Source organism: Miniopterus schreibersii (assembly GCF_964146895.1).
Source record: "Miniopterus schreibersii genome assembly, chromosome: 6".
Taxonomy (NCBI): domain Eukaryota; kingdom Metazoa; phylum Chordata; class Mammalia; order Chiroptera; family Miniopteridae; genus Miniopterus; species Miniopterus schreibersii.
The window spans coordinates 18771558-18787044 of NC_138107.1; the positions used below are offsets into that span (position 1 = coordinate 18771558).

The 15487-nt window shown below is 34.3% G+C and overlaps 1 protein-coding gene across 1 annotated transcript; it reads right to left on the bottom strand.

The window, feature by feature from the left end:
* Positions 1–1318: 1318 nt before the first annotated feature.
* On the bottom strand, positions 1319–14939 carry LOC308558453 (beta-defensin 110-like; the record flags this gene model as incomplete). The annotated part of the gene is made up of 2 exons (XM_081140155.1): positions 1319–1455; positions 14885–14939. The coding sequence occupies 2 exons, from the start codon at positions 14937–14939 to the stop codon at positions 1319–1321; spliced, it is 192 nt and encodes a 63-aa protein (XP_080996281.1).
* Between the last annotated feature and the right edge of the window lie 548 nt (positions 14940–15487).

A 15487-nucleotide genomic window follows, 5' to 3' on the forward strand; every position in this document is an offset into this window, starting at 1 on the left:
TCAAGCAACACCTATCGACAAACCAATAGGCAAGAACAAATTCTAGTTTCTTTATTGAAAAGATCCTTTTTACATCTTTCTTTTGCCCAAGTCTTCTCCAAAGAAAGAAATATGTTACTTGGCTTCTTTGTCTCCTACTGGAGCATGTTTTGTCAGTAATGCCAAGGGATCTCTAAAAGTTTGGTCCAAGTTCACTAAAAAATTAAAGGGCCCTGATTTTGCCTCAGAATTCAATAGTTAAGGACCTTCTTAGGCAGTGGTTAGCATAGTTTTCAGTGCATTATAATCACATGGAGAGCACCACCTCAAAGAGTTATTGATTTGGTGAGTCTGAACCCCAAGAATTTGCATTTCTACAAGTTCTCAGGTGAAGCTAAGACCCATGCTTCAGGAAACGCATTTTGCTCCTGGAAACTTCACTCACTCTTTTCATATAAGGGTCAGCAAATGTTTTCTATAAAGGGCAAATATGTCAGCTTTTACCAACCAAGATGCAAAATTAAGGATGTTATGTACAGACTTAAATAGAAGAGAGAAAACAATTTTCAATAAATTTTTAATAGACAAAAATACAATAAATAATAATGGTTGCACAAGACCTAAATTGCTGGGATGAGTACACCTACACTTGAATTCCTTGTGGAATTTCGTTTGAATAAAGAATTGCATGAATAAAAGCAGCTCTCCTTCTCTTAGAACTTTATATTTATCCCTTTGCTGTGTTTGCCATGAAGAGAGTTTAATTGCCCTACTGAAAGCACTATTACTCCATGTCATCTCAAATTGTCATCTCATAGGAATTGGTAAATGCATACAAGAATCATTAGGCAAGACAGGGCTGAAAGGCTTCACCTTTGAAAGGTAGAAAGAACTCATGTCTTTTTAAAGAAAGAATTAGGCTACACATTTAGAGATTTTGATGTGGAGCAAAAGGATATATAAAGTAAACCCTGATTATTATATTAAACTTAGCAATACAGTCACATACATATATTTAGAGAGGAAGCTGAACAACTGAGATAAATAGTATAAATGTCTGGGCTACAAAATGGCCATAATGAGGTGATAAGCACAATTAGAGTCTGTTCCCTTGCTTAATTAATATGTTCATCCTTCTGAAGTATGAAGAAATTGAGCAATGAATAGACAAAATAGAGACTGAAACAATTTTTATTGATGCAAACAGTGATGTTTATAATTTAAAGGGGCATATTTTTATTGAACACTGCAAACGTTCTCTTTTTACCTCCTTTGGAGTTAAGAAAATGTATCTCTGTTCCAAACGTTGAAGCTCAGCAGAACTTCTCTTGTCCAGAGTTTATATGCAGCACTGATTTCTCCATCTGATGCAGTATCCATAATCATATTCGTCGTCATCACAAAATGTTTTACATAATCCTTTCACTTTTTGGCATCTTTCAAGTCTAAACTTTGGTTGTTCTATCTCACTTCTGGCTGCAATCAAGAAAGATAAAGTTATCAATCCAGTTTTTCATTTGGGGATCTTCCTACCAAGGGGAGAAAAACTACCTGTTCTAAATCATGAGATCAAATGAAGATTCTGAGATGTCAGGCTGTTTCAGAGCATGATTTTATCACTTGTTTCAGAAAGTGACCAAGCCACAAACATTTTACTTGCACAAAATGTATATGTCCTTATCTTATATTTCATAACAGTACTGAAATTCAGCTGGTTCCTAGGGCCTCTTGCCCTCCCATCTTTTTAACTTACTATAGTACTTACTCTCCCATGCTTTCATTAAGATGATGTTTATAGTACTTTAAACACATGTAATTTTCATTTGCATATGTTCTCAGTTTTTAAGGCTACTCTTATTGCCTCTTCAGAGAGCCGTTTGCTCAATGCTTTCTTCTCCATTCCAGATCTCACTCTTAATTGAAATATTATTTCATTATATACTGTAACAAATGGATATATCCTTTTTGCCAGTCTACAAGTAATAAATGAATAACATAATTTAGTACTAAATTATATGTATTTTTCTTAAACATTTGTCATACTTTTTTTCTTGCAGCCAAAATAGAATCTCTCTCTTACATGTTAGTTATGATTTATCCTGACTCTTTGCTATCTCCTACCCAGTATAGCCCGGTACTTGTAACACAGTAGGAATGAAGATACTTACTGATAACTTATCGAGGAGACTAAACCATTTTAGACATACACATATATACATTAAGTACTTAGTAAAAAGAGGAGCCCCGTGTTAGGCTTAGTTTGTTGTGAATCAACTAATACAATGCAAAGAAGGATGTTCTGAGATTCCAAACTCACAGCTTTGTGTTTGTACATTAAACTATAGTAAATGGAAGAAAATATTTTTGTTACTTTAAGATTTTATTTCTTTTAATGATTCATTTGTGACCAATGGCTTTAAATAAAGATACTTTGAAGTCAGGATTATTTATTTCTCCCCAGATTTTATCAGAGTGTTCACTTATCTTGGATAAGTCATTCTACTTGTCTACATGACAGAATACAACAAACATAGCTGTCACAAATATATTCTGAATATCAAATTTTGCATGTCAGAAAAAAAAATGAAGGAAAAAATTTCATTAAAATGTGGAGAATGAATTAAATTGAATTTAGATTAAAATTATATAATGTCAACAGAACCTAATTGCCAGCCCAGTACCTAATTGAAATTCAGAATGGTTTCATCTCAATTTCATGTGTCTGCTATTTATTTGAGTATCTAATTTTCTCCAAGCATTAGGTTGGGAACTGGACAGAGACTTCAAGTGTATAGAATGTAGATACTTTATTATTAATGTTAATAAAGTTAGCAGAAAAGAGAAGGAAGTTAAGCTTAAAGTGCAAGAAACTGTCAGATGGGTTTTGACATGTGAATATATGTATCTCCTGTGGGAATGGGAAACTAATTCGTGATGACAGAATCCCTGGCCACTGGTGAATTTTGGTGAAAGCTAAAGTTATCTCAGAACCATACTTGATATAATTTAAAGTAGGAAAAATGGTGATGTATTATTTAACTTTTAAAAAAAAACTTTTGCTGGGATAAGTACTTTTTAAGCTAATCAACAATCCTAACACCTTACTATCTTGTCAACTCACCAAATCCATGTTGAGTTTTAAGACATGTTAAATTCAGAAAAGAGAAGTATGGATTTATAATGATTACTGGTAACATTAAAAATATACTAATATTCTTTTTATTTTCTCATTATTTCAAATGATAGAAATGTTTTAAATCATAAAGAAATCTACAGAACTGTATCATCTGGAAACAAAAAGCATGTGTTGTAAAATTGGTTCTATCACTTCTTAGTTATTTGCAAAAATGTATCACTTTAGATTCACAGCTATGCCATGTGAAAATTACGAATAGCACAACCTCATAGTGTTTTTGTGAAGTTGATTAGGTAATATGTTATAAGCTGTACAAGGCTATAAGAATGCCATCCATGGGTGCATAAGTATCTATGTGAGGTGATTAAAACTAGTTAGCATATAACACACAAAGGCAAAAACAAATGACTCTTTGGAGGAAGGATACATAGCATCTCTTTCACGTACTAATACCTCTGTACTTTTTCAATATCACTGGAGAAATGAGGCCTGTGCTAACTTATTTTCACATAAAGAGATAAATGCAAACACTTGTGTGGGACCCTATAAGGGATGTATATTCCAGAAAGGTTTCTGGGAGTCTGGGCTAGAATGAAGTGAACTATGGAGGGAATATACTGTGGACAGCAGCCTGTAACAGGTCCTGCACTCACAAGCAGTGGGGCGACTCCATTAGGAAACCCATACAGTGAACTCAATGTTAGTTTTCCCAAGCTTTGTGGGGAGTTTTTCATCTTCCCAGGAGAAATGTCTGGCATATAACTCCCCATCTCTTAACAAATTAATTATCTGCAGGTGACTTCTTTGCCCACCTCATGATACTCCCTGCAAATAGGGAGGCAGAGTTGAATGCAGGAGAAGGTATGTTTAGAAGATGTCTACTTTTACTGTGTCCAAGTGGAAATCAAGGTAGGAGCCAGGCCATGGGTCAATGGAAGTTTGTATAATTTGCCTGAAAGGGTATGATCTTAGAGAATCAGATGCTACTGGGTTTCAATTCTGTATGCTCTACTTATTAGCTATGATATATTGGACAAATGATTTAGTTCATTCTGTTTCAATTTTCTCATGAAATTGAGGTTCTTGTGTAGTTTTAAAAGCTATAATGGGAAAATATGTAAACTTGTACAGTGTTAAAAAATAAGCCTTCAAAATCAGGCCATTTGCATACCCATTGTTTTCACTTTCCTTTGGATTTCGACTAAAAACGGACCCCAGGTGAAGCACTACTATACGTATTTATGACACTCTAGTAGAAGCAAAATTCTCTAGTCTTAAATCACTAGATCAGGTCTGCTGTCTGCCTTGTTCACTGATTTATTTCAGCATGTAGCAAAACAACATACTCAATAAATGGGCAAATAACTGACAACATGATCGAGTGAATGAACATGTTATCACGGATAAGAATCTAAGTGGTGTTATGAACTGAAAAAACTCTCTGGGCTTTATTATAATCTCTCCATCAGTTATTACCCATGTCAGCTGAGCAAATGACTTAACCTCTATATCAGTTTCTTCAACTGTAATACATGTTTAATAATAAATGCCTACTTTAGAGTGCTGTGTGGCATCCAGTGAGACAATAGATGTAGAAATAGTCTGTAGCCCACAGTTAGTAAAGTAAGGTTCCATTGTCATCAGCATGAGTGACTTACAGATTTGTGGCACACTTTTACAAATAACCCTTTATTAACTCACTGATTTTTCTTCATTTTCACTTTTAAATTAAGAGAATACCTTCTCTTGTGATCCCTAAAACGCACACACTTCAGTAAGCAACTGTGTTGTCCTCAACCCTGTGCTTGAGAATGGTTGGAAAAAGAAATGAAATAACTAAGCGCCTTACCCCCAAAAGGCAGTCAATGTTTGTTGGGAAGTGGAAAAATACAGTATCACTTGTGAAGGCAGTTCTGAGATATATAAAATGTCATCTCAGCATATAAAAAGAGCTGTAAACTCTTCCTGGAAGAGTCTATTTTACTATTATTACTACTACAGCTTCTGCCACCACAGTCATTATTAACAGCTATGCTTAATTAAGTGTTCATTAGGTTTCAGGTTCTTTACTGAGACAATTATACTTATTATCTGATTTAATGCTATAAGCACCTTATAAATAGGTATCACTATTCTCATTTCACCTGTAAGAATAAGTGAGGTTAAGAAGCCTGTACAAGGTGTCAGAGGGACTAGAGGAGGGGGGATTCAAAGTCAGGCATGTTGGACTCTGAACTCCTGTGTGTTCAATCACTTCACTGAGCATGTGACTTTCAGTTGCATCTCGAAAAGTCAATAGCATATTTTCAAGGAATTGAGGGAAAACCTAAACATTTCTAAAGTAGCTTGAAAGAATGTGTGATCGATGAAGAATGGTGTGACTTTTAGCATGACTGAAGTGACACGGACATGGGCCTCTGAAAGTCAGCAAAGTCAAATTAGGCACACATGGCAAAAGATCTATAAAGCTGAGGAGTTGGGTTTTATGATAGAGTGGAGAAACGGTAAAGATTTTAACACCATTTTCTCAAAAAATTTGGAGCAGAGACGCTATGCGGAGGGTTGTTAGAACATTCTAAATAAGAAATATCGAGAAAGATAATTCAGTCAATGAGATTTCAGATAAGAAGGAGAAAGTGAACTTAGGAAACAGTTATGAAGTAGAAGCAGCCCAGTTAACTCTTGGGTTTGGGGGAAGAGTACTGGGAAATAAAGCAGCAATGAGGTCAGGTGTTTTAGCCCATGATACCATGTGGTTGAGAGTAACAATCAGTGAAATAGAGTCAAAGGAAGGGGACAGGCTTTAGCCTTTGTAAAATGAGTTCTATTTTGGACGTATCAGGATTAAAGAATTTAGAGGCCAGCCTGATAAGTAAGTTCCATACCTAGTAATAAACACAGCTTTGTGGTTTGGGAAGGAGATTGAAAAGAAAATATATGCTGATTGCAGAAGATGTTGTGGTAAACAAGATAATCTCAAGAAAGCATATAAAGCAAGAAGAAAAGGGACTCAGGGACAAAACACTAGTGGTCACTGCATGTAAGAGACTATCAAAAATGGAGAAGTCAAATAATAATTGTGAAACTGGTGACCAACTAAAGCAGTGTTCAGAAGTCCAGCAAGATGAAGGATTAAAACAGGCCTCTGGGTTTGATTTTAGGAAAATGTTTGTAACATTAGCAAGAAGGTTTTCAATTAATTGCTGTGGGTGAGTGTACTGGGGAGAAGACTGTATAAGATTTGATAAAGTGTGGACAATGCACCTAGGCTGCTTTTCAAGATGTTTGGTAAAGAATATATCAAAGCAGATCAGAAAGTGGCTTGAAGGGAAAAAAAATCGCCTATGAAATCTAACTCTACTTATAACACATCTAATCCCCTCCATTCCTCATTGCTTTTACTGTTACCACCTTGGACTGAGCTACCAAAATGTATTGCTTACATCATTTCAATACATCCTAACTCATGAAAGCACTTTGGAGAAGTCTTTTTAAAACAAAATTCACATCATGTTTTCCTTTTGGCTAAAACTCATTGGATTTCTCTCAGAATAAAAGGCAAGGTCCTTCCTAGTTCCTAAAAGCTCTGGGTAATCTGTCAGCATATCCCCTTTGTTACCAGCTGTCCTCCCTAGTCTCCATTCACCAGCCACTCTTGCCTCTCAGGCATTCCTCACTTCTATGCCTCTTCCATTATTTTGCTCAAATGTCACCTTCTTAATAAGGGGTCCCTGAAAAATATTATTTAAAATTATTACAGTCCATCATTTTTGGGTCCTTTAATTCTATTTGATTTATTTTCTAATGTAATTTGCTTATTTATTATGTTTACTGTTTGTATTTATCACCACACCTAGAATATGAGCTTCACAAAGTCAGAGAGTAATGTCTGCTTTTTTTATTGATATAACCAGTCTTATATTATGGCTAACACATTTAGGTTTTCAATGAGTACTTACTGAACTGGTGAATAAATGAGAGAAAGGGTGTGAAATACAGTGTCTAACTCACATACTATCAGTGTTATGAATTGACATTGATCTTCTTGGGGGCAGATCCTATGTCTTATTAATTTTTTAAGTCTATTGAATTGGAGAGTACTGAGAGCTCAGTTTGTGATCAATAACTATCAGTTCCTTGAGACAGGAGCTATAATTTTTTTATCTTCAAATCCAAACCCGTGACATTAAGTCTGGGAGGAAGTAGGCCATTAATCAAATGTTGTTTGAATAAATAAATTACTCATTGGAATCAGATACTGTTCTTGCCCAAGGACATTGAGGTGAAATAAACCCTGAAACAGGTTGGATTTGAATACTTGGAGTTAGGTTGAATTCTAATTCTCCTCCTAGTCCTGTGTGGGTTTGATAGTGATATACCTCATTTCATCATAAGGCTTTTAACAGATTCAGGTGTGTTTTGTATAAATAACAACATAAATATTGTGTCCAACACCTGGTGGTGTCTAGTTCATTAAGGTCAATGCTACTGAAGACTTACAGAAAACTAAAAATGAAAAAAAATACATATTACCATGGAAATTTAGATTGTGAGCTGAAGGAAGGAAAAATGCAAGTGAGTTTAACATTACCTAGCTGTTTTGTCAATCAGTGCAATGAAAATTACAGTGTCTGAGCAAGAAAGTTGCCAGAAATCTTCCCTTTTATAAGTATTTCATCAAAGGGGTTTCTAGAAATTTCAGTGGGTATTATCACACTCAGCAGTTAAAAGATTTCTTCAGGGGATGATATTAATTTCATAGTTGATGTTCATAGGTTTACATTCTCCTTCAAGTTTGTCACATTTGTCCCTTGGATGAAGGCTGAGGCTTGTGGCTTGATTATACACTGGACTATACAAGGAGAGACTGGCTTAGAAATTTAGGTGTTTCTTCTCTCTCTGTCAAACACAGAAGCATGGAGGGTCTACCAGTACAGTCTAGTTCACATGCAGAGGCCTTGAGTGTCTTCTAGAACACCTCTTACCATTTACCACTACTCTGTGGCCACTGAAAAACTCAGTTCTTATTTGCCCCATATCTATAGTATATTAGGCTTCTCAATTCTACTTTATAGGTTTTGATGTAATGATAGCCCAGTGTCTGCTTAAGTAGAATAAATAAAAATCAAACTTTTACTAATCTCCTTTTCAATATGACTGATATATTTATTGTCCAAAGGTTAGGCTAATTTTTTTTTGGAGTCAGCAATATGCCATTTGTGGTCCATATATAATGACATATGAAAATTTCAAATATAAATTTGTTCTCACAAGACACAGAAAATATATTGACTACCTGAAAACGTTACTGATTTTTGTGTGTGAATGAATGCTTAATTATAAACCAGGGGTTCTAACCCAGGCCCCTCAAAGAGGATATTGGTAATGTAGGTAGATATTTTTGATTGTCACAGTCAGTAGGAGTGTTATTGGCATCTGATGGGTAAAGGCTAGGGATGCAGAGATGCATCCTGCAGCTAAAGACACAATGCACAACTCACAACAACGAACTGTCTGTACCAAACTGTCTGAGGTTGAGGAGCATTGTCTAAATGAATAGTGTAAAACTACTCTTGGAGATATTTATACTACAAGGGAACACATTAAGCAGTCAAAGTTTAAATTATTAAACTATGTGAAAGATAATGCATGTAAGGCTCCAATATATGCTTAGCAAGTAATTGTTTCATAATGGGAACTCATATGTTTATTAAAATAAAACTCTAAAAATTAAATAATTTCTTGTGATAGAAATATATCTAGAAACTTTATCAAAATAGAAAAACATTCTCTCCCGGTGTATATCACTGTAATAGATAACGGTTAGTATGAACATAGATCCTTACATCTCATATCTGCATTTAGAAAATGGAATGAGATATCATAAAAAAAATATCAAGAGAGTAGCTGGGGCCTGGAAATTCTCCGACTTCTTATCTGAGTTCAAATTCGATCCACGTGTATACACTCAATAAATTTCCTTTTTCTTTAAAGTACAAAAAATAAATTATTCAATTTTATTTTAGGGGGAAGAAAGTTTCTGTTTCTATTGCTATGCTGTGGTATAGATCATTTTTTAAACTCTTAATTAATACAAATTACTAAATTGTATTTCTAAACTCAAAAAAAGAAGCAAATTTTTCATTTTTGAAGAGAAACTGCATGATACAGAGTTATAGTTGAGAGAATTGTGGAGAAAATACTGTAGACTTCCCAGAAAGTAGTAGTAAGAGGAACTCCGGCAGAGTGGAGCTGAAGAGTGAAGATGACCCCTCCTTTCTTCTGCTATTTCCTCAGCCAGGTCATCTCCCATGCCTGAGGCGGTCAATTCAGCTTTTAGCAGAAGTTTCTGACTCCCTCTGTCAGAATAGCTAATTACACACAGCCTCTTCACTTTTATGAAACTCTCCTCTTTCTTTCTTACTTCCTCCACTATTTACTGATACATATTTTCCCCTCCACTAAATAATACATAAGAATAGAAATTGGAGTTTGTCATGATTTTCTTCTGCTTTTTTGTTCTCATTTTCTCATTTAGCTCTGTTTCTTGCATATACAGGATCTGCACTCCCAATGTCTAGTCTTTCAGGTCCAGTGAATTTATATTTTTCCATGGGATTATCTATTGAGCAATGTTTAATAATATAACAGCACATTTCTACTGCAAGCTTGTGTCTCAGAAATTTGCTCCTTCCATGTCTTTGACCTAGGGTTTCTGCAAACATTACTTATGCCTACTCACACAAGGCACATAGAACTTTGAATAGCTGTTGAGGAACTTCTCAAAATAAATTCTGCTTACTCTGGTGCCAAGAGATCAAGAGAAAATGCAATATAAAGGCACCAGATAAGTGTATGACATAGAATCACTTCTGAATGGTTCAGTATTCAATTTTATTTAAGTCTTTGTATATTACAGAGATACACAGGCCTTGAAGGATGTGCTGGGAAGCCTTAGTAGCTCTGGTCCTCTCTTCTTGGACCATGTGTCTCTTTCTTTTCTTCTGTCATATTTAATTCTGGAAGCAGCAATGAGATCCAGGCCTTATGCAGGGACCAATCCTAATTTCAGATTCATGGCACTCAACTTTACACCGACCATTACTCTTTCTGCAATCTTTCCTCATATCCACGCTACCATATTGGGGATATCTCTTTCTGGCTGTAAGAAGGAAAGAATGACTGAGATTAGCAACCTAGTTATGACGCACCCATATTTAAAAAGGAGAAAGTGCAGGAAGTGAAAGATCAAAGAACAGGGCAAAAGAAAAAGCTCCCCTTCTGATTTACGTCTGTGAAAGTTCTATTGAGGAAAGGCGAAGTGAATGTACTGTCCCTTGGTGCGAGACCAGTCCTGGAAAACCAGAAAGTTTCCTGGGACCTAAGTGAGGTGTGCCAGTTTGCTGCCTTACAAGTTACTACGTAGTAATTCAAGGGTAGTTCCCCAAAATCAACAGGAAAAAACGTTTTCATATCTTATCTTCTGTCAAGTTTAGTCTCTACAATTATCTAATTGTATTGGGGTTCCACCTTTTCTGCTTTCACAAACATTATTTAGATGAAACACGGTGCTTAATGAGTTCTTCAAGAGATTGCTACTGCAGTTTGATTTTACTTTTCTAAAACGTCGAGAGAGAGGGAGAGAGAAGCAATGTTAGACAATTTGTCTGACTTCCTATGACTTCCCTGGGTATTATGGGTTTTAATAATTTGAAGAAATGATCTAACCTGGACACATGTCAGCTAACAGCATTGATATAAAAAAATAGGAATGTCTAGAATATGTGGTTATTGTTGGCCATGGCACGATTTCTTAAATTACCAGGGTTACCAAGCACATGTTTGTCTCGTAGCATGGAGATTGACGCTCACTACAAGTTTATTATTTAGGATAGTGTAAGATCACTTGGGAAATTGGGGGATGTTGGTCTGATAGGCTGTAAGATCCATTCCAAGCCAAATATATTTTAATTTATATTTAACATTATATGTCAGCCCATGTGTTTGCAAAAACCTTTTGTTTTAGAGTCTTTTTATACACATCACTTTTTACTCATATGGTGAGATATAGGGCAACTGATGTGGAAGAATTCTAAATTTTGCAGGTGTCTGACAAAAGGGCAGACTCAAATTTTTTTATATTTGTGGTATGAAAGCAAATAGGTTTTACAACTAGTTTCAGTTAATTATAGTTTTGTGCCCCAATCAGTCCCGTTAAAGGCCAGGCCTTTCTTGCTAGACATTCTCTCTGCATTTCCAACAGTTGGTGGTGAGTCATGATACTTATTAGTGAATTCATATTGTTGTTATAAATAGCTGATATAAAACCTAGCTCTTCCATTAAAATTAGCTCTCTTCTCACTATGACTGAAACAGTGCAGAATATGGCTTATAGCAGAAAAAAATAAAATAGTTACTCTGCACAGGGTTATTATCAAACCCATATGTAATTTGCTGGTGACAGAAACCTGAATTACACTCACTTTAGACAGAGTTCTGTCACATTCGACACTATTGTTCACTATTCACTATTGTCCAATTGACCCCACCCCTTCTCTTATTAGTTCTTTGTCTTAGTTCACCTTTCCAAAATTATTGTTTTCTTTCTTCTCATTTTGTCTTCTCAATATAAGTATTCCACAAACTTGTGTCTTAGGATCACTAATATTCATCTTTGCAAGCACCCATCCATTCATTCAACTATTAAGGACAGTTGACCCTTAAACAAAGCAGGGCTTAGGGGCACCAACCCCTACAAAATAAAAAATCTAAATATAACTTTTAATTCCCCCAATTAGTAGCTATTATTAACTACTAATAGCCTCCTCTTGACTGGAAACTCTACCAATAACACAAACAGTCTATTAACACATATTTTGGATGTTATATGTATTATATACTGTATTCTTACAATAAAGTAAGCTAGAGAAAAAGAAGCATTATTAAGAAAATCATAAGGATGAGAAAATGCATTTATAGTATTTATTGAAAAAATATATTAATAAGTGGGCTCACACAGTTCAAACCTGTGTTGTTCAAGGTTCAACTGTACACTCCTTGTTAAGCTCTATGCCAGTCTCTACAGCAGGGTTTCTCACCCTGGGCACTATTGATCTTTGGGTTGGACAAGTCTTTGCTGTGGAATGCTATCCTGTTCACTGAAGGATGTTTATCAATGGCCTCTTTCCACTAGATACCAGCAGTACCAGTTGTGCCAACCTAAAAGGTCTCCAGACATTGCCTAATATCTCGTGGGGGGCAAAGCTGACTCTCGTTGAAAACCACTGTTTGTGTGCTGCTGTGATAAGCCAAACATACATTGTGTCTACGCTCAGATATGTTGTTCAAGCACAATCTTCTCTATGAAGTCTATGCTGACCACTTTCAAGAAAGTAATCTCTCTTTTCATTGCTCTCATATGTGACATTCATATTACATACTGGAGGATTTCTTTAAAACAATATATAAAATCCTACTTAATATATAAGCTAAAAACGAGCCAGATAATTCCTAAAATCTTTTTAACCCATTATTTCTTACTTTCACTCATCTGCTATTTTGTTCCTTGGGCTACCATTCACTTCCTGGGATACGGGGGAGATCATGACCACCTTTTAGCCCAAAACTATACTATCTATCCTATAATCAAAATACATACCATATTTAAAGAAAAGTGGTTGTTGGCAATAGTGCATTTTTAAATTTGGCAGAAAAAGTGAAACAACAGGAAAGAATAAAATAATACCTCCTTTCTAGACATTCAGCGCATTTATAAACTCTAGAAAATGAAGAGGAAATCTAAGTGACTTCACTGGGACTGTCCCGGCATAGAAAATTTAAGGACTTTTATCTAGACATTTTTTCATCTTAACTGTCTTAACTGGGAATAAGTTTTTCTACCTCAATTTTGAGTAAGAACTTTCACCAGCTGGAGGTGAGGTATAAACAACAGCCGAGGAATCCTAAAAGATTGTCATACAAATTACATTTGATTTTATTCTGTTTAGTTCTACTATCTTATGTTGGTAAACTAACTATAAGATAAAATACACAATTCTTATTGTTTTATTATTTTATAAAATGTCTATATTCCATATTACATTTCTTCCATAATTTTGTGGAAAGAATCTGTATCTTGACATATTTATTTTACTTTGAGGTTCTTTTATCAATAATAGTAATTTTCTCAAAGTTTTGCACATGTGTAATTAACAAGGACATTAATTTCAATTTGTAAATATAATAAAAATATACAAATAGTTAATATTAATGTTCTAATCTCTGTCACTATATCCCCAAAGTGGTTTGTAATTTCTAAGTTTACAGGACACATACATTGTTTAATTTATTGATAAATGCATGAATAAATTTAGTTATTAGTAGGGACACCTGATGTGACTCTTATAAAGAAAAATAAGTTAAAAAAATAAACACTTGGCATAGTGATTTACTAATATTAGCTACTGTTGAAATTAAAAGGAAAGATTTATCCTATGTTAATAGAATTTTATTTTGGCTTTTTCTAGAGCTGGAAAAAAATCTAGAGATCTTTTTCTAACAATTTTTTTAATGAAGGAAAGGAATTTATTTTATTAGCTAAATTAACAACAGCCTTATTTTGTTACTTTATTAGTGCTTGACCTCTGTTTAGAATTTTATCCACTTCAGTCTTTAAATGATAATTTATCAGTTTATTACGTATAAATTTTTAGATTATCATGATTATTTCTCTAATATTCACAATGAAAGATAAGTTAATTTAGTCTCCTAGACCTCAGTTATGACTTCTATTGGGCCTAAAAAATCATCCAGCTACTAAAAATAAATATTTTCCTTCTGGTTAGTGAATTTGAGCCTGACTGCAGTGCCAGCATCGTAAACTGAGTAGACTTGAGCATGTCCTTTCACGTAAGCTCTTTAAGAAGAGTTTAAAGATCATAGATTCAATGGTTGCTCCATCTCCAAAATTTATTATTCTATTTCTGTACAATTAATACTTACACATTAATTCAAAAGAAGAGAATGTTGCTACATACCTGATGTAAGGAGGTAGTCCTTAAGGGGGAAAAGTTCTCATGAAAAATAGAGCTCATATACAAGGTCTTACACTCAACATTCATGTGATCTGATAGCACTCAAATACATAAGAATAGTGACTAAAAATATTTAAAGAAAAGTCAAGAAGGGACATGATTTGTTGATAGTACCAAAAACAGATTATTAAGAAGGGCTTTCTACTAAATGGTAGTACTATGCTAATTTAGGTTTAAAAAAACAGAAAAAGTAAATAGATTGTTGCCTAACAATGAACCAGTTGATTATGCTAAAGAATATTTTTCCAGCAAGAAAATATTTTAATTATTGCGGTATGAGGGTGATGATCTTATATATTTTTTAACGTTTCATCTTGAAAACATTTTAGATTTATAGAAGAGTTACAAAAATAATAGAGGCCAACTTCTCCTATGGTAACATCTCACTTAACTATGCCACATTTATCAAAACTAAGAAGATATTATTGGTATAATACTACGGACTTCACTAACTAAACTACACTACACAAACTAAACTACAGTCTTCATTTACATTTCACCTGTTTTCCCACTATTGACCCCTTTTTTTCTGTTCTACGGTTCACTCTAAAGTATCACAATGCTTTTGGTATAAAAAATGCTTTAATCCCTATTTTATTACCATACTTTTAACAAGAAATAACTGATGTATCCTCAAATTCATTAGCACAAATATACCCATAAACATTTCTGTTACCTGGTGAAATTGTCACCCAAAAAAGCAGAATTAAGAAAAAGAGATGAATCTTCATGGTAGAGAGTTTCTTAGGCAAAAAGTGTCAACAGATCGTTTTCAAGTCAGAGTTTTCACATAAAAAAACAGAGAACACTTTTTTATTTATAGATACTCCTGGGAAGTGATTCAAACTACTGAGGCTTATCGATAGCAAGAACATTTGTATGCTTGATTGAATTGTGCCATGTTGAAAGAACATGGTCACAAAAATTGTTATTAAATTTTCTCATTAAAGTAACAACTGATTATGTTACCTTAGATATACTTTCATGAGAACACAATCTTTAAGGGGCTTTTGAAGGATATGGGTTTGGATTGCTAAAACATCACAATGAAAATGTTGCAGAAATGCAATCCTCTCTTGTATACTACATATAATGCTAAATATTTTAGTGCTCTTATTATTAAATTAATGAATGTCTGAATCAATATAATAGGATTTTATTGCAAAAAAATTCCATCGAGATTACTTTTGTTTAGAGATCGAAACAATGAGAACCAGGGAGGTTGAATTATTTATTTCAATTCAGATAGCATGTAATTGCTTAAATGTGACATGATCAG